General features: G+C 35.7%; 1 protein-coding gene across 7 annotated transcripts in view; it reads right to left on the reverse strand.

Annotated features, from left to right (window-relative positions):
* Window positions 1-449: 449 nt before the first annotated feature.
* Window positions 450-25,512, reverse strand: part of col7a1l (collagen type VII alpha 1-like) — a 117,878-nt gene continuing 92,815 nt past the window's right edge. For 6 of the 7 annotated variants that reach the window (XM_058985924.1, XM_058985926.1, XM_058985928.1 and 3 more), the window contains 13 exons: window positions 24,653-24,733; window positions 24,405-24,458; window positions 23,814-23,867; window positions 23,198-23,260; window positions 20,254-20,316; window positions 14,895-15,011; window positions 11,256-11,333; window positions 10,796-10,849; window positions 6,725-6,773; window positions 4,731-4,967; window positions 3,261-3,329; window positions 1,818-2,003; window positions 450-1,303 (listed from right to left, as the gene is read on the reverse strand). In XM_058985924.1, the coding sequence (XP_058841907.1) occupies window positions 1,284-1,303; window positions 1,818-2,003; window positions 3,261-3,329; window positions 4,731-4,967; window positions 6,725-6,773; window positions 10,796-10,849; window positions 11,256-11,333; window positions 14,895-15,011; window positions 20,254-20,316; window positions 23,198-23,260; window positions 23,814-23,867; window positions 24,405-24,458; window positions 24,653-24,733 (1,125 nt within the window). In that variant the 3' untranslated portion in view covers window positions 450-1,283. The remainder of the gene's footprint in view (window positions 1,304-1,817; window positions 2,004-3,260; window positions 3,330-4,730; window positions 4,968-6,724; window positions 6,774-10,795; window positions 10,850-11,255; window positions 11,334-14,894; window positions 15,012-20,253; window positions 20,317-23,197; window positions 23,261-23,813; window positions 23,868-24,404; window positions 24,459-24,652; window positions 24,734-25,512) is intronic. The other variant, XM_058985925.1, reaches the window with a different exon arrangement.

Raw genomic sequence — 25,512 nt, forward strand, 5'->3', positions numbered from 1 at the left:
ATGAAAAACATAAGACAGAATTGGAAACCAGATAACATGAATGTCATGTAGGTAAGAGAATAATGTATATTTGTAATCCGTAGAAATTCAACTACCTTGAAGATCCACCACTTTTTAGAACATGATAATAGGCCACAATGGGTTTGTCTTGCTGCTGAGCTAATACACTAAAAAGTGGGTATCCAACACTTGCATCTTTTTTATTTTTTTTTACCAGCTGGGATTTTCTGACAATAGCTAGCCTGCTTCATGTGCTCCTCATTGACGGATGCTTCAAGCCTGGCTGGGCTCTAACCCAAGAACATGGCATCTTGCACTCTGCATCACGCCTGGCCACCCACTGATGGTGGATTGCTTTGACGTAAAGTACCCATCACAACTACAATGTATGCCTCTCCTGTGGGAAGGTCATTATATACAGTACAGAAACCAAAAAAGCACACCAGAAGAAAGATGACATGTTTTTGTTTATTAAATAATTTTCAATAAAAAGATAAATGTTTGGTCTAAAATCCTTCCTACTCCAAAAGGTAAAAAATAAAACAAAAATAAAAACAGTTTAAATCGCAAAATGAAAAACAAACAAACTGTAAAGCAATCTAACTGTACTGAAACCAATGAGCCTTTGGCCTTTTCCTGGTTAAACAATCGAATAGGATAAATACAATTGTCAGATCCATATAGTAATATTCGCTATTTTCATTCAGAATATTTTTTAAATCAACAATACAACGACAGATTTAAATTCCCAAATATTGTTTTACAACTTGTTAATGCAATCTTTTAAACAATAAACATTTTACCTTTTCTTAAATTCAGCATTAATGTGTCATCCATATAGAAATGTAATACACATTTGTAATATTTGATCAGTAGAACCCTGTTAACCCTAACTTCAAATAATAATGCAATAATTTATTTCTGAATTTTCAGTGACACTACACAGAAATTGGTGCCAATATTCTGTTTTTGTGACCACTGACTGTATGTGTAGTACCTTTATAATTACAAAACACAAGCAGCCACAACACATGCTGTAATGGCTTACAGAGCTTGGAATACTGACTATATACAGATGAGCAATGCATGTTTCAGCATTTGTTTTATTTGTATTTAATTTAATGTGTTACAGCAACCTTGATGTGCAGTGCTATTGGGAGATGTTCTTTTCTGAGACCTGCAGTCTTTAACACAGTGACACTCTTATTATTATCCCATACCACTTTTACATCAATAACACAAATATCATCATTTCTTGATAATTTGATGAAGCTGGAACCCAATCACCTTCCAGGCACAATGTCTGTAAAAGAAACACAGCATTTAATTGAAATCATAAAAATAATCACAACTTACATTTCCAATATTCAGATACACCGACCAGGATTATTCTTTTTTTCAATCTGTTTTATAATTTGAAGCAGATGCTCGTAACACTGTGCTCACTGGCAACACATTCTTGTTCAAGACACTTTTCAGCTAAACTGAGGCATTTTATTATTTAGGTGTAGGTGTAGGTTATAGGTTTGGTGTCCATTTTTAGTTTGTTTCCCATAAAATTGTCCCTTATTACTGACAATTAACATAGCTCAGATGGTAAACAAATCATTAATTTAAAAAAAGTCATGTTTTGTCTGTGAGGAATTATAAGGGAGATAGGTATTTGGTTCTAAAGCTAGCTGATGAATAACTGGATTATAAATACAGAAGAGGGATACATTTTTATGTCTCAATCTAATGTACTGAACTTGATTTACAGTAGCTTCCACATATGCTTCATGTTCTCAGCTGTTAGAGTGTTGTTAATCTGGTCTTACCTCTTTTTTCCTTCTTACATTGTAAATCACATTCTTGTTTGGATGTAAATCTGTTTCTGTTCCCTCCACAACCTCCATACACAAAGGGTCTGCACTCATTTGATTTTGGGTGGTAATACCAGAGTAGAGTATAATGGAAGCAAGACCCCTCATTCATAGGTTGATTACAGGGGTGTGTAAAAATGCCTGTATGAAACATTTAAAAAGGTTAAATTATCATTTTGATAGATTAATGAAGCACTATATACAATCTAACAACAAGCATCTGATTAATTAAAGTGCCTTCTGTTTCTGTCCCATATCTAACAAAATGTACATGATATCCCTGTTGGAAATTCCAGCTATGACTAGCCCTGCTTTGAAGTTGGTTGTTCTGTATTTTAACGGGACAAGCTCTTTCTAAAAACTGAAACGATATTTTAAAAAGTCACATAAAGCCAATTAGTTGTCTACTTGCTTTATATATTATATATATATATATATAGGGTTAGAAACTCCCGCTTGCCTGAGGCAGATTAAATCTGATGAGGACTAGTTGATGTCTGTGTCTCAGTAGTCCTCTGGGCGAGTGCTTCAAACACATGTACACATATACTCTCACGTTCAGTCTTGCGTTAAAAAATGCAGGGAAGTCAATTTTACTTCTATCTTCTAAAGTCAAGTTAGAAGATAGAAATAAAAATGATGTCACAATATATAGAACACCATTACATCATGTAAGAATAAATCATGGATTTCAATATAAACAATAACAAGTAGTTGTCATGACGTCAAAAACCTATAAATGCCTCCTATGTTTTGATTCAAACACATGCTCCCTTGAGAAAGATATGTACAACATATTGAAACATTGGGCTCTTGCTATATATATATGTACAACATATCGAAACGTTGGGCAGCTGGCTCTTTGAGCTAATATATATATATATATATATATATATATATATATATATATATATATATATATACACAGTATATAGGCATATGAAAGAAAAGTTGTTTTTTTTTAAATGTACACAATTTTTTTAAAAAGATTAAAAAATCTTATTTTCAGGACGTTTCAGCTGTTTAAAGAAGGGCTTTTGCCCGAAACGTCCTGAAAATATGATATATATATATATATATATATATATATATATATATATATATATATATATATATATATATATAGCTCAAAGAGCCAGCTGCCCAACATATATATATATATATATATATATATATATATATATATATATATATATGTATATATAATATTTATATATAATATATAATATTATGTATATATAATATTTTAGCTGTAGCCTGTGATCTTTTGCAACGATGCCAGTAGTTTGACAGGTTTAATACATAAGTATTTAAAAAGGATTCTCTGTGCTAAAACAATACATCTTTCTAATTTGGAGTATAAGTTCAATAAATTAATGTTAATAGATGGCATTTTACCTGTTAAGAGGCTCTGAGCAAGCCGCTTCTTCCTCTGAGATTGTTCCATTATCAACTCATTTTCTGACTCTGCACATAAATTCATTTAATAGAAATAATGAGGAATGCATATTAAACATAAATTTGACACTTTCAATACTGTCCATTACAGGCTCACCATGATTCTCTCAAGATAACAAGTACTTGATAAATGTCATGGAAATGTCTGCAATGTGACACTTGCTCCAAGATAATTACTGTATATTAGCACTCATAAGCACTCATCCTTCATAAGCACTCATTTTGTAAGGCTGTCAGATTATTATTTTATTCTACAGTACCTGCATGCTGATAATAGTGTCCTTAGTCTGATTTATAAAAAGGTGCAAAACACAGACACACAAGCTTATATAACTGATTAAAGTTGAGTTATTGACATGCAACTAGAATTTTGAATTCACAATTTGTTTCTAAAACTTTATACAGATAATTAACAAGAAATGGAACTTCAAAATCCTAACATATAGACAATATTCAACTGCACTGCCCTTTCACAGCAGGAAGTTAAGGGAGTATATAACCCTGTTTCAGGTTTATATATAGGCTTTTCTTTTAAGGGTAAGTGCCTTTGAAATACATACACTGAAGCTAAAGGTTCGTGTCTCACCAATGGAAGGCAGCTGTGCTTTGGTTCCATCCCTTTGATCAGTCTGATCAACACTTTCATTATTCAAAATAATCTAAAATTACCACTGAGTAGGAAGTTGCTTCACTTAGATGTTAATTTCTACTCCAGCAGTGAAACTTTGATACTGTCTCATTCAGTAAAAAAAAACATTACTACCACTTAAATCAAAATAATTAGATTTGAGTTTGAGATCAGAACTTGAAATCCCAAATAAAACCTTTTCCCTGTGCATGTAAGAATGTAAGAATCCTGGGGAATTGTGACACATGCTTGTAAGAGGTGTTTTCATTGAGCAATGAGTTGTGATAGCAAATAAAATCCCCAAGATGGATACCAGGCAGCCAAATGGAAAGGAGGGGAATGCCAAATCCTCACTGGTGATTGTTATTTCCTATGGTGTGTGCATTTTTAATTGGAATTCTGTTCAGTCCAGGGCTGAAGTTTGCTTTGTGTATCACAGTATTACTAGCAACCACGCACTCCCCAAGCAAACATCTTAACCACTGCACAAAAAAGCATGTCTTCTGCTACATATTAGCATCTTCTACAGTTACGAACAAATCTGTCCTCCCCCTTAACCTTGGTGATATATGTATTAATGTAAGATGACGGTGGCGAGGGCGCACCCATTCAAGCACCTTCAGAAACCTATTAACCTCGTTTCACCTGCAGGGGTCAGAATCTTGGTTAAAGGTGCTATAAAAATGTAAATAAATAAATAAATAAAATCTGTAACAGCAGTACTTCATAGGACACTGCTCATTACATGTGCTAAAATGTTAAGAAGAAAACTTTTGATTTACCTGTGAAATTGGCGTGGATGTCAAAATGTTCAGGCTCTGCAGTACTCTCCAATGCATTAGGCACACGCACCTCCTCCTCCTCCTCCTCTTCATCCTCATCTTCATATTCTTTTTCTTCTTCAGTATCCTCTACAAATGGCTGAATCAGAGTAAGGGTCTCTTTTTTCCTTTCCCCAAAATCTGTACTGTGGTCTTGGTCTGGGTTGACAGAGCTTACAACTAAAAGAAAGTCTTTCCCTTTGTTGAAAACAAACAAATACATAGATATGAGGCATTACGATTGCTTTGAGTCTAGTTCATACGTAGCGGTTATTAAGGTCTGAAGTTCTACCAAATGACTTTCAATGCAATTGTAACACCCCTGGGAGGAAACTCACAAATTCAAAGCTTTTACTTGGTGGTACACTTAGAGCACCTAGAGAAGTAATCACCTAAAAGAATAAACACATTTAACAATTAATACTTTAAAACACTGCATGTTTGTATAATTTTTATTTCAATCTCACATAGACTGGGGATCAATGAATCTTATGTACTGGAATATTATGGAATGAAATGTGTTTTGTTGTAAATGTGGGTCTATATATAGATAGAACATAATCTGTTTACTTATAAAGTAGACAATATGGCTTTTATGTTTATGTACAGTTCTAGATTGTGTATTGAAAACCTGATGTTTGAAGTTTTCTATGGTGCCCCACTGCCCCTATTAAAAAGAGAATTCACCCCTTCCGTCAGGAACCTCTACACTGACACATACCCATAGACAAACAGCTTTTTTCATGGTAATAATGTATGTGTAAAGGGGGCACCCATTTATTTATTTATTTATTTATTTATTTTATAAGGACCCCCAAAATTGCTAGAGCCCTGATAATGGTACAAACAATAACCATTTTTTTTTTATTCATTGTTATATTTAAAAATACTTCTGCTTCATTGCATCCATACTTTGTAAAAGGGAACACCAGATGGTCTAGTCGGTGGTAGTTCCTTTCCTTTTCAGCATGAATCACAGCTGAAAATTACAGCAGATGAAGAATTCCACAAAATAAGCAATTACAGAGAGGCGCAAGTCACTGCTGAGCTGTTTCTGGACACCATCCAGCAATTCATGGTGTCCGTATGCTAATAAGGAGATGCCAAGAGAGCTTTGTTTACATTTGTATCTATATTTTATAGCTATTTTTTTGGATTGATATTTAGGATGCACACAGGCCCCTTTACTCCATGCTGTATGCAATGTATACCGTATGTTGGTTCATTATAAAGAGGTTGTCAAGGCAACCATAACCAAGAGAAGAGCCTTGCAGAGGAATATAAAAATCCTTTGACTAAAACATGGGTCCACCAGGAACAAGTTTAATGGTAAATGTGGTTCACATGAGATGATTTATTAATATTATTTTGTCAGTAGTGTACTCAGAATTAGTAGCCAAATAATATTCTGCGTAAATGGATACATATATTAATAATTAAGTGTCCATCATTAAGTCAGATCAAAATACACATTGAATAGCATCAAATAATTGTTAGATATGGATACATCATTGATTTAATTTATTGTGTACAGGCCAAGTGGACTTTTTTTTTGTTTTACACTGATGTAGGTTGTAATTTCAAGGCATGATAAGGCGCTGTATAAGCTATATACAGAATGTTGTTTTTCAGAACTATAATACAATACAAATTGTAACTGGTGATTTATTTTAACTCAGTTGTTTTTTGTTTTAAATATTCTATAAACTGAGTGAGAATGACAGCAAAGATCATGATGAAAACACTTCAAGGGAGATTTATTTCAGCAGGCTGGTGTTGATACTTACTCTGACATTTAAAAAAATAAATCTGGGGGTCAGATTAATAGGTAGTCATGACATACTGGCAGCACCTCACACGTCCTTATGTAGATTTGTGCAGGAAATCAAATTGTTTCAATCAGCATTACATACAGCACACTCAAATTACCAGCTATCATTTATATTTTTACTCACCACATTTGTCACTGATCTCTTTCATGATTAGCTCCTTTACATCTTCCTCCTACACCAAATAAGAATACAATGACAAATTAGCAAGTATGTCAATTAAAAAACACACACACATTATATATATATATATATATATATATATATATATATATATATATATATATATATATATATATAAAATACATTTGAATTGCTCTTCTTTAAAAGCATTTCCAGCCAATAAAGAATATAAGAATTCAGAGGTATATAGTTTTGCTAGTTTAGACTTCGGTTGATTATTGTTTCTAAAAGTAAGATGTTTGTGGGTGGTGCACAGTTAATGAACTGCTGACAGGCTACAGTGGTGTTGTCCTTTTTAAAGGACCACTTACAACAGCGTCATGACGACAACCTCCTTTTCGCTTCCATAATTACCGACGGGCCTACTCACTATTTAGTGTTTTGCATGTAGGCTAACAATGCGTGTAGATAACTGCTATAAATGGCAGGTTAAAGATCAATGTATTAAGCATATAAAACTCATCTTCACGTAATGCTTAGATGATAACCTATTGTAAAACATATTGTTTGCAAAAGTTAACATGAAAATAAAATCTAAAATTAATTATGTTCGGAGAAGCGTGGACAAATGGTTTCTCTTACGTAGCATCAAATCTAAAAGATTCTAAAAAATGAAGGTGCCACAAAATGAGAGGAGAGATATAACGTGGGGATGAATCAGACACACTTATTGAAATAAAACCAGGGGCTGGCATTAGGAGCATGGAGACATGTATTTTTATGATGCTAACGATAACTGTAACACTGCTTTTTGACTGAAACATACCTGTACTGGCAATGTCACGTCAGCCTTTCTCTTGCAGTTTTGCCTAATTGTGTCTGTCAGTCTATACATCTCTGCCTGTCACACTCTACACGGAGAACATGATAACTGGCTTCATTTAGCACAAATCTACCACATATTTATCATATAGATGTTTCAAATTGATTTAGCTATAATCTAATACATTTTCATAAATATTTTAACCAGTACATGCACTATTTTACATGTTTTTACATTCTTACTTTTGAGATTACGAGGACTCACTGGTTATAAGTAAGTAGCCACAAATTACTTTATTCATTGAAGACAACAGCTGGACATGCTAATTTACTGGAGGACATGGGTGAAAGCTGGACCAAAACTCAACTAAAACAATGTGACATTTTGAAAACTATACCATGCGATTATTTAAAATTGGGAGAAAAATCGGGGGAAAAATAATAATTGGACACACTAAATAAAAAAATAAAAAAATAAAATTTGTGATGTAACCTCGACTTTCCACTACAATATACAGTAGATATGTCAATGAAAATAGGTTTTATGAATAACTGACTGTCCCGACGGACAACTGAGCTTTGTAAAAGGGTTATTAAAGAATTTGTAGCAACCAACAGTGTTTTTTTTTTTGTTAAATAATTAAACAGCTAGACTTCTTGTACACATCTATATTGTTTCTGAAATGGTACGTGCCATTTGCAGTCCTTCCTTACCTAATGCAGGTCATGTAACGCTTGAATTCATGTGTTTTTATACCACTTTCATGACCCCCCGCCCCCTATAATTTTTGCTTTAATACAAACGGTGGAATGTAATTTTGTTGTTTTAATACTTGATTATATGCAGTGACTAATGAGTCATGTTGATTATGGTATAGCCTCAGTGCTTTATTTAATCTTGTTTCCTAAACTGTGTTTTCCCATTAAAGCACTACAAAACATGACAGAATTCACAAAGCCTTTAACTTCAGTGTATTTTTTTTTTAGTGAAAAAATCATTAATTCATCTAAAAGCAAATGAATTTGAATGCTGTATTTATTTCAGGTTTTCTCTTTTCAGAAAAAAAGGTGCTAATAAGGCTGCATCTACACCAGACACGACATGGAAACGGTCCAAAAGACTGGAAATACATACATGCCCCCGCCCGTGCATTCCTATTGGACATACTAGAGATGGGCTGTCCTATTACAAAACAGGTCTTGTTTTGATAAATGGTTACCAGACTGACCTCCAGCAACTCCGTTGTAAAATAAAGGTTGGACTTGTAAAATCTATAGGTTAGAGTTATTGAACATGCCTATATATCCAACAGTTTTATTGTTATCATCATTATTCGTAGTAATTGTACAGTTGTATTTATTTTCATTATTATTATTATTATTATTATTATTATTATTATTATTATTATTATTATTATTATTATTATGGTACCAGGCGTCGTAGTAGTCTGATTTGAAGCCCAATACATCGGTCAGAGGACAGATGGACAATACATGGGTCGAATGCGGCGTACCAAATATAGTCCACTTGATGCGTCTAACTAGCGGATTAAGCAGGTTTACTCCACTTGCTTAGACTAAAGTTAGTACACTTGTTTATCCTGATTGCAGCGTACCAGAAGGTAATCACCACGCTAAATCGGACTAAACAAGATCCCGATTGCCGCGTACCAAATCGGACGTGAGGTGATCCTGTTCAGGTGGACTAACTTAGTACTATGAAGTATAAGAGTCGCACGCTTGCTCGTCCTACGTTTGTACAGCACACTTTAACACTAAGACAGCGCCATTATTCGCTGAAATTACGTCTAAAAATGAGTGACGTGAAAAGTGAACTCTTTGAAGCATTTGGTTCAAGTAAGGTTTGCTCGCTGAGTCACAGAACTATTCTTAATAAAATTGACAATTGCACTATGTAATGCTATAATGTACCTTAGTATAGTGTTGATATATTGCGCAATTCTTAATTGTCTTAGGTAGACAGTGAATGTATACGGTAGTTTAAATAGAGCAATGAGGCACCCTTTTCCTTTTTGTCTAATTTATTATGGTTGAGGAACAAAACGTTCTGAAGAGATTGGTTTTGTTTTTTTAGAATATTGTCAAAACCTCAATAAAGTGCTACATGGTAAGATAATGTGTATTTAAATAGCCTAATAAAAAGCATGCACGTTTGATGTATTCAATTTAACCTGAAATGTCAGTGTAATGTGTATTAACTATAAATAACACATTTAGAACTTAACTTTCAGTGTCAAGCAGCAATAGGCTACCGGCAAGTTAAAAATGCAAGTATGATCCGTGTGCGGAATGTGCATAAAAAGACAATTATATCATGAATATAGGTGTACTTTTACTTAAATGTGTTTCCCGGAATCACGCCTAATGTAATAAAAACGCCTTTATTATTTTAATATATTTATTATTTGCTTTTTTTCATACCTTTTCATCTGACTTTTTTGCCGGTTCAATATCTTCAATGTAGTTTTTTGTATTTTATTTTTTTTATCACATGCTAGTAATGACAATGTACTCCTAAATGTCCTAGTTTGTCGTTACAATTTAAATTGTGAATTTCCATCCGCATTTGTAATGGCTTATTATGGGTTAGTCCTCATTACCGGTCTAACTTGTTCCACTTGTTCAGGTCAGCTAAACACATTTTCAGGATTAGCTGTTTGGTACGATGCAATTAGGACTAATTTAGTACAGATCTGCAGGATTTGCTAGACCGCATTTTAGTAAATTTGATGCGGATTAAGTCACTGGTACACTGTAATTTACCCTTTATGCGTATGAAAGACCTTCTTGTCACAGATTTGTTCCATTAGTGAACAAAACGTTATTTATCATAAAAACAAACAAACAAAAGTTCGGCCATAGTTTAATATTAGGTCACATGTTCAAGTTGTGTGAATGCGGGACCATTTCTGTGACTTTTTTTTTTTAAAGCCAGAAAAAGTGGATATGTAGACTGCACGTATGGTCCGGTTTATTTTTGCCTATAATAAACCTATTTTTATGCAACTTGCGGGGGAATGAACATTCTCTAGATCTGATTGATTCACATGCTTCTAAACTAATTACCGAATACAATTTATTAGTTTAGATTTCATAATTCAACCCATTTAACCTTGTCAAAAAAACATTTTCAAGGAATTATTTAATTTGGCAAAAAACGGACAAGTTTGTTGCACAGTACTTTTCACAGAGCTTAGGTTACAGTACAAACTGTAAGATCATAATACTTACTGAGAGTCCAGGGTCTCCTTTCTCTCCTTTCAGCCCTTCTGGGCCAGTTTCACCCTGACAAAACAAGGAATCAATACAGAGTAATCAAATTAACAAAAACTAAGCACATTTACAATAAAGGACATTCATTATATTTATAGCAGATGTGTCATATTATGTACTGTATGCCAGTATCATTTTGATTTTTATAGGAAATAGAAATGAAAAGAAGAATCTATCCAAGCACAATATTTGTTACTTTGTTCAAATAAATAACATGTCTGTGTTACGGAGGTAGCTATGTAACACAGATGAAGGCTGGGAGCAAACCAGCTACTTCTGTGCTAAAGAGTCATTCTAGTTCACACATGCAGTTATAGAGCTAACGGCAATGCATCACAGCACTGCTCCAGTACACTCTTGAGAGAATCCTAGTGATTTTTTTTTCATTTTACTTATAACTGCAGTGAAGAACACTCACATATTCTCCTCTTGAACCTGGGGTTCCTGGTTCTCCTCGTTGGCATAGTTTGGCTCTTCCCCTCTTGCCACGATTACCCTGTAAAACACAAAATATATAAAGAATATGATTGTATACTCTTCTTTTTAACTCAGAAAGACCCTTTGATTTTGTAAAATGAATTTATAAAGGAAACAAAAAAGTTTTCCCCGCAAGATGTTGTATATATTAAAGCTATTAGGGATCTTTCTTTACAGTTTGTATAAAGTGCTCTGTTATTAAAATAGCCTTGTGAAAGCACCAGATTTTTAAGCAGGGGTAAAGCATTGCTAATATTCTTGCTAATACAGAATTATACAAAATGGAGAATGTATCATTCAGTCTAAAGGTGTAATAGCCAAAGGAATACATTAACTATGTCAGTGGTATGTAGTGTATTTCAGTTATAACATTTTCAGACACATATCAAAGTTGCCACTATCCAGCAGGCATCTGTCTGATAGTGCCAAGCAACTGATTTTCTAAAACTTAGAAACAGACATTTTGCAAGTGGTATAGAGACTGTACATGCTTGGAGGATTTTGCAAGTGGTATACAGACTGTACATGTTTGGAGGATTTTGCAAGTGGTATACAGACTGTACATGCTTGGAGGATTTTGCAAGTGGTATACAGACTGTACATGTTTGGAGGATTTTGCAAGTGGTATACAGACTGTGCATGCTTGGAGGATTTTGCAAGTGGTATACAGACTGTACATGCTTGGAGGATTTTGCAAGTGGTGTACAGACTGTACATGCTTGGAGGATTTTGCAAGTGGTATACAGACTGTACATGCTTGGAGGATTTTGCAAGTGGTATACAGACTGTACATGCTTGGAGGATTTTGCAAGTGGTATACAGACTGTACATGCTTGGAGGATTTTGCAAGTGGTATACAGACTGTACATGTTTGGAGGATTTTGCAAGTGGTATACAGACTGTACATGCTTGGAGGATTTTGCAAGTGGTATACAGACTGTACATGCTTGGAGGATTTTGCAAGTGGTATACAGACTGTGCATGCCTGAAGGATTTTAGTATCACAGTTATATGGTGTAATGTTCCCTGAAAATATTGAATCTTTTAAAGGGAAGATTACCTTTTTTTTTAATCTTTCCTGACCTTCATCAAGAGATTCAATATCATAGTTGAAAGGAGAATTTTGCAAAAGGCCGCCTTGGAAACTGCAAATTTCCATGAAATTAGTACCGGATTTCCTACAGTACATTAATTATTCCATCTGCCACCCACACAACCATACATACGTTAACTGTGCTATCCCTAATAGATTTTTGTCAATTACTTAGTTTCAAGTAACACATTTTTAATTAGAAGTGTGGGATGTCAATTCCTTCAATCTGTTTAATTAGCTATAATGTGTTGTCTCACAGAGGAGCATTCTTTTTAATCTTTGCAAACCTTATAAAATACTCTAAGAATCCTGAAAAAAAAAATATAATTTTACAGAAATTAACCTATTTTACCCTGGATTCCTTTACTACCCTAGGTCTTAAAACATTATTTTAAACTGATTGACACTGGAGGTACTGATCCATACTACTGGTGGGTTCCAAAGCTATAATGGCAGTTTTTGTTTTCAGACCCCAGACTTCAGACTCTGAGTTGATCAGGTCAGTGCAATGAGGTAAAACATGAACTGAATGTAATCTCAGGTTACATAAAAGTAAACCTGGGTTCTGCTCTGGTGTTAGGAACAGCACACCTGATGCGAAAATACAAATTCCACATACATACAATGAATAATGTGTGGGTGCATGTGGCGGAGTGTCCCGCCCCTGTATATTTGTGCACTGTTTTTGTATTGTTTGCGGCGCGGATAAAAGCGCCGCGTATTTGTTATTGTTTTTGTATTTTTAAAAACCTTGTGAGGATGCATGGCTGATCAGCTACTGAGTATTTAACTAGCTGACAGTCACGCATCCTTACTAAACTCGTGCAGACTGTGGCCGGGTAATAAGATAATTAACAGCTAGTTAACCCCTCGGCCAGAGTATAAGAACCTGCAGCTGTCCGTGCTGCGGGGAGCGGAGAGAGCGAGGAGCGGAGAGAGCGAGGAGAGAGAAAGTACATTTAAAAAACAACTGCTAAGTATCGTGCTGGTGCTAAAACCAGCACGCTTATTTGTTTCTATTTGTTTGGCCAACGCGCCTTTTTGTTTTGTGTTTTGTTTGTTTAAATCTTTTGTTTTATTATTTAATAAATACGCTGAGCGCAGTAGCATTCAGCTTCACCCGCACATCCATTGTTTTGGTTCTGGTACTTCCTGGTCCGTGATGTCACCACACATAGTGCAGTAGAGTGCTACATAACTAGATGTGTGTGTGGTAAACCATGGGTCAGCTCTTTAACAGGCAGTACAACTTACCTGAAGCATCCCACTGTACATGACACATACACTGTCATGCTGAAAGCACTGAAGCCAAAGTGGATGTGCTATACTTTTTTATCCATGTTAGTCTTGATAAATAATTTACCCTACCTCCTGTCAGACAAATGCAAATTGAATTAAAAACTTTTTTTTTTTTTTTTTATAAAGATCAACATCAAACTATTTTTAGTGAGTTAGCTAACCCTGAAAAGCATGCAAATCAGCAAGGCAATTCAATATCTAAAATTCCAACTACCTGGACAGCGCTTTAATTTGGGGTCTGGTTTAAGTTCATTTAGAACCAGATTAATAGCAGACCACTAAAACGTGTCTCAAAGTAACAAGTTCCATGCAGATGGGAGACATACCACACTTCAGCTTATTAGAATATATATATATATATATATATATATATATATATATATATATATATATATATATATGTAACCGCCTGTCAATTCCATTAATAATGTAATAAACACATATTTCAACAAAAAAAAGGTTTCTTGTCTTCAGTCTTTAGAGTAATTTCAGAGTGATTCAGTGCAAGAAGTGACTTTTTTGTGACAGACACTTCTTTTAAGCCTGACATTTACTGGGAGTGACATATGTAAACAGTGTTTCTGATGTTTGTTTCCATGAACGGTGTCTTGTGAAGCTCTTCATTTCAGAATGTGGAGCCAAACATGGTCACGGCTCTGACTGCCAAAGACATCAAAACCATGCGTTTTCAGGGTGACCATACGACACAGGCCGATCGCATAATGAATCCCTGATTAGCCTGTAGCAACATTTAATGGCTGCTTGTGCTGTACCCACTTCATCCAGATTCCAGCCAGAAATGGACTTCAAAATCATCCTTACTAAAACAGATCCCTTAAAATATATTTCAGTAATTTGCTCATGAAAGCAAGTACCTGAAATCGTAATCCACTCACTAAACATCTGTGGTATCCATCTAATATCACAAGCCTTGAAAGTGAATCACTCTTACAGTACTTCTGGTTGAATATATTATGTTTATTCTGCATCTTTATACTTCAAGCAACAATAATGAATTTGTTCTCCAGCACAGTCATGATGAGTGACACTATATTTTACACCGCCAAGTACGGCCAATTGTCTAAACAGAATTAAAGTCATTTCATGACACTTCCATATAATACATGTTGATATTAAAAAGCATAACTGTTCATAAAAAAGCAGGTTATATTGTCACCAATAAAATACCTTTGGTCCAGGTTCTCCTTTTGCTCCTTCTGGTCCAGGTTTTCCCATTTCTCCATGTTTTCCAGGTAATCCAGCAGAACCTTTAAAACCAGGAAATCCAGGAAACCCTGTGGAACTCTGTAGAAAAGAAAAAAAAATCAAACAAAAATATTACAGCAGAAAACGTTTAAAAAAGAAACACAATATTCTGTTTTGCAAGTCATCTATGTTTAGCATTGCTGTATGAATACATGTTGAAGTGATGCATTCTGGCATTTTGAAATGATCTAAAAAATGGAAGATGAATTAATATGCCCATGTATAAGGGATGAATGTTGTTCAAGTATTGTTCAACAGGGAGAGCATTCTCCTTTTTATATTGATATTTTAGTTTCTGACACAATTTATTTTCACAGAATCACTGAAATAATTATTGACTGCTTTCAAATGGACATAGCTCAGCACTCATGGGGGTGGGTAAAGAATCACAAGAGCATTTTATTTTGTTTGGTTGGTGTCACCACTTAAGGAGTATAGTATCATCACTATGACTGTGATACATGCACAGGTACAGCAGGAGTGGCATGTGTAAGAAAACACACACCACTAACGTGTAAATGTAATAAAAAAGTATAGTTTAGACCTGGGCCTGGGACACTTAGCTGCGTCATTCTTTATACATGAGAGAGCTTCATCTCAAAGCACAAGACATGCACATTTCAAATACAAACAATGTCCTAACCAGTTTAGCTAATTTCTACATATGTGGCTAAAAATATGTTGTATTAAGCAGATAATACACAGCGAGAGTAGAGGACGTGGCATGGCTCCAGTTTTTTTGTCCTCGCATGATACGTTTTTGCTGATGTCATGGGATTCTGTCTCCGCTTATCTTATGCCCTTGACAGTAAGCCCAGAATAGACACTGTCAAAACTGTACTCGACACAGCAGAATAAATAATAAAACAGAAATCTAAAATAACCCTACACACTTATGGGTTTTATATAAACCCTTTGTTGTGCAGTATAAAATAATCTTACACATGTAATTTCATTTAAGAAATAGAACCATGATTAGAAGGCACTGTGTTTGGAAGGTAACTAGGTCAGCTATCAAGTTAATGGCCGACACTGAGGGTTTTATTGCGATTAGATAAAAACGTACAGGTTTCTGTAAATGTTCATTGTTTTGCTTTCCTTCCATTATGTCTTTTAAGCTATAGATTCAACAGTATATGGTCCAGTACCGTGTGTTAGTGCTCTCTAAATGAACGCACAGGTTTTTACATTGCTGTCTCAAACACATGGGATTTCAATACAGTAAATATATTGTAAACCAACAAATCAACCATTGTTCCATAGTCCAATTTCTGTGTTCTTGTGCATATTTTAGCCTTTTAGTCTGGTTCCCCTTTCTTAACAGGTATTCTTACTGCAACACATCATTTAAGTCCTGATTTCAAGAGTGACCATCATACTGCTGATTTGATAGACGACACCTGTGCCTTCTGCCAGTTCTGTTGTCAATTCAACGCTTGTCTTCTTTCTGTGTTCATCAAGTATTATTGTTTTTGTATTTGGTTTACACATGTGTTATTACCAGGTGAACATGATAATTGTCTTGATTTTTCACCAGTATTAACCAAACTTTTATCATACACTTCTAGCCTCCTATAGACAGGTTACATTGGGGTCTACAGTAAACCTTATTGTTTATTATACTGGCAATACACATAGCTACTTCCCAAAGTAAAAAGCCAGTGGAAGCTAGTTAAGGGTCATTTGATTGTCATTTCCAACATGTAAAACCAAAATATGCCTTCATATCACATTACTGTCATCCACATTAGCATTTCGTTCTTGAGAATACCCAACGCGATTGCAATGTTATAACAGTTGAGCGTGAAAAATAAGTGCCAAGTGCAATTGTTAGGATCTTAAATGAAACAATGTAAAAAAAAGTTATTAATGGTTCTAAAGTGAAACTCCTCATCCACTTTGGAATTTGGAATGTCTTGTCTGCTTTGTTTCAAATCTTATTATACTCTTCATGGTAGGTGATCTTCATGGCAGGTGATCTACATGGTGCGTGGGTTTACTTACTGTGATTTAATAGATTGTATTCCATTTTTATGTATCTAATTACCCGGATTGCTAGTCACATTTCGAGACCCATAGTCTTTTTTGTCTTTATTATTATCATTATTATTTTTGTATTAGTATCACAGACCCCTGTGTGGTGATCAATGGCCAAAGTACTGTTAAATGCCCATTGTGCCTCAAGATACCCAGGCTTATGCAATGCTTCTTTATGGGGAATTTTCTCAGTCGTGTTGGAATAATTATATACACAGTTACCTGTAGAGTACAATACATACATTTCAAAGAGCTATATATATATATATATATATATATATATATATATATATATATATATATATATATATATATATTTCTGATTTCTATGCCATGTAATGATGTAAGCTCAATGTATTTATGCTGAGTTCCAATGCAAAGTTTGAGAAAGAGACACGACAGTTCTTACAAACGTTCATGGTTGTATGTTCTTGGTTGATCAAAATATTTTATTTTATAGAAGGTAGACAGATGTACAGTATATTCTAATGCCATGTTTACATTGATTTACATTTATTTTATTTTTTTTACAATATGTTTGTCATATTAATGGAAAATGTATGTGCTTCCCTTTTGACTTTAAGTCTTTACAGCCAAAATCATCCATCATATGCAGTATGCAACACTGGTGAGTAACAATGCAGTGTGGTATTTATTTGTTTATTATGCATACTGTTGGTGTGCATACACATTTAAACAATCTATTTATTTTGACTGTTAGGCAACGCTTTTAACCCAATTGTAAACTTGTGTGTTATTCGGGGGGCATGAACGAGGGCTCCTCCCCCTACTTCCTTCCTACCAGTAACATCTGTTAATCCCCTATTAAACCCCAAGCCTTGAGTTTGCTCTCTGTCTTGTGTTTTTGTTTCCCACCATCCTCCCCCACTACGCTTTCCTCTTCTATTCGGCTCCACCTCTGCAACTGTGCCCTATTCTGCAATGGTCTCCCTCTTGGGGGTAAGTGAAGCTCACTTCTAAACCTTAGAAGCCCAGGCGCTGCTGGATTTGTCCTCCGTAAGGAATGTTCTCTGCAAGTTAAGGGGGACCCCCGGCCAAATTTAACTATCGCTGTCATCTTCTCATTCTCTCCTCTAGATCCCCCTTGGGGGAAGTATCGGCTGTTTCCCAGCCTTGGGGACTGAACAGTTGCAGTGTGGAGTATTGGTTAGGGCTCTGGACTCTTGACTGGAGGGTTGTGAGTTCAATCCCCGGTGAGGGACACTGCTGCTGTACCCTTGAGCAAGGTACTTTACCTAGATTGCTCCAGTAAAAGCCCAACTGTATAAATGGGTAATTGTATGTAAAAAATAAATAATGTGTAAAAAAAAATAATGTAATATCTTGTAACAATTGTAAGTCGCCCTGGACAAGGGCGTCTGCTAAGAAATAAAAAAAAAAAAAAATAATAATAACAGTTCGGTCTCACTTCCACGAGGGTGGCTCTGCAAGCCAAGTTATAAGCACATATCTTCTATTATCAATTCCTGAGGTCTCTTCCTCGATCATGTCCAGTGAATAGATTGTTGCTCCACTTAATTTCATACTAAAATACCCACATAGTCCTATCAATATAATGCACCTATTTTAAACCATTACATGGTTAGTGTTCTATAAAGTACAGTATCTAGTATGACTTATGCTAAGTATTACAAAAAATGTAATTATACATTTAATTTAACTATTTAACTGACCCACATGTCTGTCTGTTTATCACACTCTACATGGTGAAAATGATACTGTAACTATTAAAAACATAGCATTTTACACTTCTAGTCTCATACTGTATATAAGTTTCAGATTGCATTTCACTGTGATTATGAGGACCCTCTGTATGTGCTTGCACTGGTTTATTTTTTGTTAAGTCTGTGTTAAGGTGTGCTGATCATGAGTTCAAGGGCTACTCTTTAGTTATATTTGCTTGCCAAAGAGTCTTTATATTAGCAAGTGCCAGCACTATCTAATGCATATCAGTGCCAGCAAAACAAAAGGAAACTTGATCCAGTAATTTCATTTGAACCATGATTAGAAGGCAACGTGTTTAGAAGGTGACAAGGTCAAATTTCAAGTTAATGTCCAACACTGGAGTTTTTTTGCGATTAGATAAAAATGTATATATTTCTGTACATTTTTATTGTTTTGGTTTCCTTCTATTATGTTTTAAGCTATAGATTCTACAGTATACAGTTATGTAACATGTGTTAATGCTCTCTAAATGAGCTCACAGGTTTTTACATTGATGTCTCAAACACATGGAATTCATAAACAGTAAATATACCCTTCAAAAAAGAAACACATAGCAGATGTTTTTTCTTCAATCTCTTAAAAAAACTTGATCAAAACATGTTTTGTTGACAGTGTCACATTGTCACGAATGAAAACTCATACGCCAAAATGTAAAACTGAATATTCCTCAAATTAACACCATTTGCTTAAGACTTATTCACTGCACGTGCAACATGCCGAGATGTTGCTAGAAAAGTGGAGGGTTCTCAGCTTGCAACGGAATAATGCTATTGGACATTTGAAAGTATACAGGCGACGTCATGAACGTTTTGCGGCTAATTGTGTGTGACAGGTTGACAGATTTGGTGGTGGGAGTGTCATGGTGTGGGTGGCAATCTCAGACAGTGGCAGAACCAACCTTGTTCATGTTCAAGGCAACCTGACAGCTGATCCCATTCATGAACCATCATAACGTAATTTTCCAGCATGACAATGCACAACCACACACAGCCCGGGTCACCACAGCTTTCCTCACTCAGAACAATGTTCAAGCACTTCCCTTCCCTGGTCTCGATCACCAGATCTGAACCCCATTAAGCATTTGTGGGACGAGCTTGATCGACGTGTGTGACAACGTCACCCCAAGCCACAGACGTTACAAGGACTTTTTCAGGCACTTGAGCGAGAGTGGGTTGCCATTCCCCGGCATGTTATCCAGGCTCTGATTCAATCCATGGGCAGGAGATGTCAGGCCGTCATCGATGCCAATGGTGGGCATACCCGTTACTGATTTCTGTTGACCTTGAACTTTGTTTGACCTTTGAAAGTGACTTTATTGAATGTCTTAATGATTTCTGTACAGGTTAAGGTTTTTTGGAACTGTCTATTTTAGCTCCTGAACTCAGGTACAGTAAGATACTCTAACAATATAAAAAAGACAAGTATTTGACTAAATGCAATTGAGGTGGAAGGAAAGGTGTCCTCCCTGGGGCCTAAAAAAACTAAATGATTTTGGTACCTTCTCTCCTTTCTCTCCTGGCTTTCCTGGTGTTGCATTCAACCCTGGGCTTCCTTGTTTCCCCTGTAAAAGTATTATTACCATTATTATCAGTGTATAAATATGTGCAATAATGACAAAATACTTTAATGTTATGTAGCAAATGTGTTTGTTGCTGGTTGAAATCATTTTCACTTTATTTTAAACATTTTCTAATTCTTTGCATGCCTTTATTTCAATGCAAAATGTAATATCCTTGCATCTGTGCCCTATAGTATAAACTAGTAATAATATTATCTCAAGAGCTGATTTTAACACAAACCCCTGTAAAGGTCAGAGTTATTTTTCATTTGGTTATTTGGAGATTTATAGAATATTTTCAAACTAAAATCAAAGCAAAGCGAAATTTGCATTGCTATAAAAAGGATCTTACAGAATACATTTAAGTCTGTCTCCATATACACAGTTGTAGATGACACAACAGTCATTTTGATTTGTAGAGACAGCAGAGAACACGCAATCCTACTTGACTGCAAAAGAGGAATGGTAAATGGTAATAATAAATGTAATTATCAATGGCATGGCATATAACATTTGTTTGCTTTTCATTTCACAAAGAAAGATAATGGTCAAGACAAATACATAAAACTGGTAACACTGAAACAAGCTACAGTTCCTTGCATAAGTATTCACCCCCCCCCCCCCCCCCCCCTTGGACTTTTCCACATTTTGTAGTGTTACAACCTGGAATTAAAATGGATTTAATTGGGATTTTTACCATTTGATTTACACAATATACTTAACACTTTGAAGGTGCAAAATATTTTTTTTTATTGTGACACAAAAGTTAATTAAACAAATTAAAATTAAAAAATATTAAAATTAAAAAAAGACATTTGTTGGTATTCACCCCCCTGAGTCAATACTTGGTAGAAGCACCTTTGGCAGCAATTACAGCTGTGAGTCTTTTTGGGTAGGTCTCTACCAGCTTTGCACATCTGGATCCTGCAATTTTTGCCCATTCTTTTTGGCAAAATTGCTCAAGCTGTCAAGTTGGATGGGGACCGTTGGTGAACAGCAATTTTCAAGTCTTGCCACAGATTCTCAATCGGATTGAGGTCTGGGCTTTGACTGGGCCATTCTAAGACATTCAGGTTCTTGTTTTTAAACCACTCCAGTGTAGCTTTGGCTGTGTGTTTAAGGTCTCTTGCAGACTGAAACAGGTTTTCCTCTAGAATTTCCCTGTATTTGGCTCCATCCATCTTGCCCTCAATCCTGACCAGTTTCCCAGTCCCTGGCGCTGAAAAGCATCCCCATAACATGATGCTGCCACCACCATGCTTCACCGTGGGGATGGTGTTCTCAGGGTGATGAGCAGTGTTGGCTTTGCGCCACACATAGCGTTTTGCGCTAAGGCCAAAAAGTTCAATTTTGGTCTCATCAGACCAGAGAACCTTTTTCCACATGTTTGCTGTGTCTTCCACATGCCTTTTGGCAAAATCCAAACGGGATTTGATATGGGTTTTTTTTCAGCAATGGCTTTCTTCTCGCCACTCTTCCATAAAGCCCAGCTGTGTGGTGCGTCCGGGTTATAGTTGTCCCATGGACGGTTTCTCCCATCTCCTGTGGATCTCTCCAGCTCCTTCAGAGTTACCATTGGCCTCTTGGTTGCTTCTCTGACTAATGCCCTCCTTACCTGGTCACTGAGTTTTGGTGGACGGCCTTCTCTAGGCAGAGTCGCGGTTGTGCCATATTCTTTCCATTTTTTAATAATGGATTTAACGGTGCTCTGGGGGATGTTCAAAGTTTGGGATATTTTTTTATAACCCAACCCTGATTGGCGCTTCTCCAGAACTTTATCCTGGACTTGTTTTGATAGCTCCTTGGTCTTCATGATGCTGTTTGTTTAGATATGCTCTCTAACAAACTCTGGGGCCTACCAGAAACAGGTGTATTTAATCTGAGATCATGTGACACTTTAATTGCACACAGGTGGACTCCATTCAACTAATTATGTGACTTCTGAAGGCAATTGGTTGCACCAGAACTTATTTAGGGGTGTCACAGCAAAGGGGGTGACTTTTCAGTTTTTTATTTGTAATATGTAATATGTAGATTTTTTTTCCCCACTTCGACATTATGGACTATATTGTGTAGATCAGTGACAAAAAATCCTAATTAAATCCATTTTAATTCCAGGTTGTAACACTACAAAATGTGGAAAAGTCCAAGGGGGGTGAATACTTATGCAAGGCATTGTATAATGTTAGACTATATTATATGTTATTTTTTAAAAGTTTAGTCTAATAATTGTAATAATCATTCAAGTAAGACCCACGTGGAGACATGTGGAACAGAGATTTAAGTAAGTGAATCCTAAAATGTAAAAAGTGTTCACTATTGCAGCATCATCTAAACACAGTGATCAACCATGTACAATTGACAATTACATTTTTTGTAAAGAATAGTTGTAGATATTGATTCCTGCAGTTGCACATATGAAGCATGTAACACCAGTTAAAGCGAGGAGCTGGAGCTTCAGACTTGGACATGACTTCTACTAATTGGGTCTCAATATGAACTCTGGCCTCTATTAGACTTGTTAAACCATGAAGCTGTGAGAAAATAAAATGGCACCTGTCCATGACAGCATAATGGACTGTCATTTAAGGTATAGTGAATTGCCCACTTCCAGAGAATAAGAAGACAAATTAAGTTCAACCCTAGCCAAAGAGTTACAGAATCTAATTGACCTTTTTTAAATGGGGTTTTCCGTTCATTAGGAAAACACTGTTGAGTCACGGACAAGCTCAATATGTTTGGCTGGAACTATAATGAATGGCAGAGAAGTGTAATTAGGAATTATATTAAGGTACTGAGAGGGTTTCTTTCCCCCTCTACCTCTCACCTCTCCTAAGGGATTATCTGTCTGGCAATTAAAATTAAGTTTAATGGGTTTACTAACCTTTAACCCTGGCAGTCCGTCTGATCCTGGTATTCCTGGCTTCCCAGGAGGCCCTTTGTCACCCTTGACAATAAGACAGGTAGTGATTAGACAATAAGCTGTCACCAACATATTAAAAAACACTTGAGTTCATATAAAGCATGCATCTATGTCTAAAAAGGCCCCTCTGTTACTGAAAATAAATGCAACTATGACAAGCTAACCTGCATTATTGTACAACAGCATTGTAAATGTTGATAGTAAAAATGACTTTCCTATCTCTTAAACTCTGTACTTATAGTCCCGCATACAAGCACATAAGCTCATCTTGTCATCTGTATATGCCACCCACCCCAAACAATTAAGCACATGCACCTTGTTGCTCGGTTATATAGTAATGAGAAATGAGAGCCACATATTTATTTTTAAGTTATATATTTAGTTCTTATACACACACACACCTTTCAGGGAAGTTCAGTTGTTGCATATATACTTTTCCACATTAAAGTAGATTTATAATGAGCAGAACTTATGGATGTCAAGGGTGCAGGAGATGATTTAATCTTTTAACAAACTGTACATATGGGAATAGGAAACAGACAAAAGAAAAAAAAATACACTACATTTTTAAACCTACCTTTTCTCCATCTATCCCCGTAGTGCCAATACGACCCGGTAATCCTCGGAATCCCTGCAGAAAAACATATCAATCTCATTCAGAAACACAGAACAAGGCCTCCAGCAATGCCACCTTTGACCTTCTCAGCTGCTAGAAGCTACACAAGACTGGTCCTGATTTGTACTTGAACAGCAGGTATTGTTTGTCAGTGGCTCAGTAAGGTAGCCTCCTGGAGCCAGAACTCTCCAGAATGATGTTAAATTGAATTACTGTTGGTGATAAGCTTTCAAGATGTTGTAGCCCCCATTCCGAGATTAACAAGAAAAGGTGAGACTAACTGTATATTTTTTTTTAATCCAACAGGCTAAATACACTGTGTGATAAACCAGGACCGCTCCTCCCTGACAAAAAGATGTTGCATTGAAATCTTGAATATCTTCAAAATAATAAGAAAAATAAAACACAAACAACCTGGAACACCTAAATAGGCAGGTTAATTATTTCAACAAAATAACTTACTAAGATAACAAAGGTATTACAAATAGATTACGAATTGTCTTTGAAGATGGTCAGAAAAACTAAATAACTACTCTAGCACATTTTTCATACTTTTTCTCCTTTATCTCCAGGATCCCCAGGCAAGCCAGGATCACCTCTTTCACCCTGTATAAAAAAATACATAAATAAATAAAGAATTATTTAATCATCCAATATAAAAAATAGAATTTCATTCATTAAATCCAAACACAGCACTAAGGCTCCTTGCAATTGTGATTAACAGATCTTGGACTATTGTGCATCTAACAGTAGTCATGGCTTCCCCAATAGGCAAGCTCACCGAAGCTCATCACACTCACCGAATCTCCTTTCTGCCCCTGCAAACCTCTATCTCCTTTTGCACCTTTGGATCCATTCTTCCCATCAGCTCCATTCTGGCCCTGAAATTAAATATTATGCATTGGAAATGAGCTTACTAGATAAAAGTATTCATATGCATTCTCAGTTTTATAGATAATAAACAAGCATTTCAGTGGCATTCATCCCCGCCAAAAAACAACGTATAAAAGATACGCCTCACAGTTGTATAGAAATTGTGTTGCACAGCTCTAAAACAGATGGGAAGCTGTGGTTCATCACATATTTTTCTTTGTTTTGTTTGTTTTTACAGAAAATAATTTACTATGTTATGGTTGGTTATCACAATAAATACACAGAGAATTATGGTTGAAGCAAAGGCTCTGTATTTGGGGTTGTATTTCAGATTAAATCTACTTATATATTCCATGAACATAGAATTGCAGAGAGTTACAGACATTTAGTAAACACACTTTACTTCAGTATGGAATTCGATTCCATATATAAATCTGTCTTTTTAATTTGTTAAGACAGCTTCTTGTTTTTTAGCCCACTGAGCACAGTCGTGTAGCTTGGCTTCCTGACCTGACTGCACGGTTTCCATGACAATCATGGTACAACACTGTGAATCTTAGCGATACTTTAGGCACAGCAGAAGTTCATTGAAAATCCTGTGCATTTTCCAGGATCTTATGGAAATCTGTAATAACTTTCAAGCATGTATGTAGGCTTAAACTCTTTATAATAGTTTTTCCCCTTAATTTCCATACTACCTTTTCTCAGCAAGATACAGGACACATACTGTGTCGATATACTGTGCCTCCTGCTTGTACGCAGGAGGTACAGTATCTGTATATATAAT

Source organism: Acipenser ruthenus, chromosome 14 (genome assembly GCF_902713425.1).
Source record: "Acipenser ruthenus chromosome 14, fAciRut3.2 maternal haplotype, whole genome shotgun sequence".
Taxonomy (NCBI): Eukaryota; Metazoa; Chordata; class Actinopteri; order Acipenseriformes; family Acipenseridae; genus Acipenser; species Acipenser ruthenus.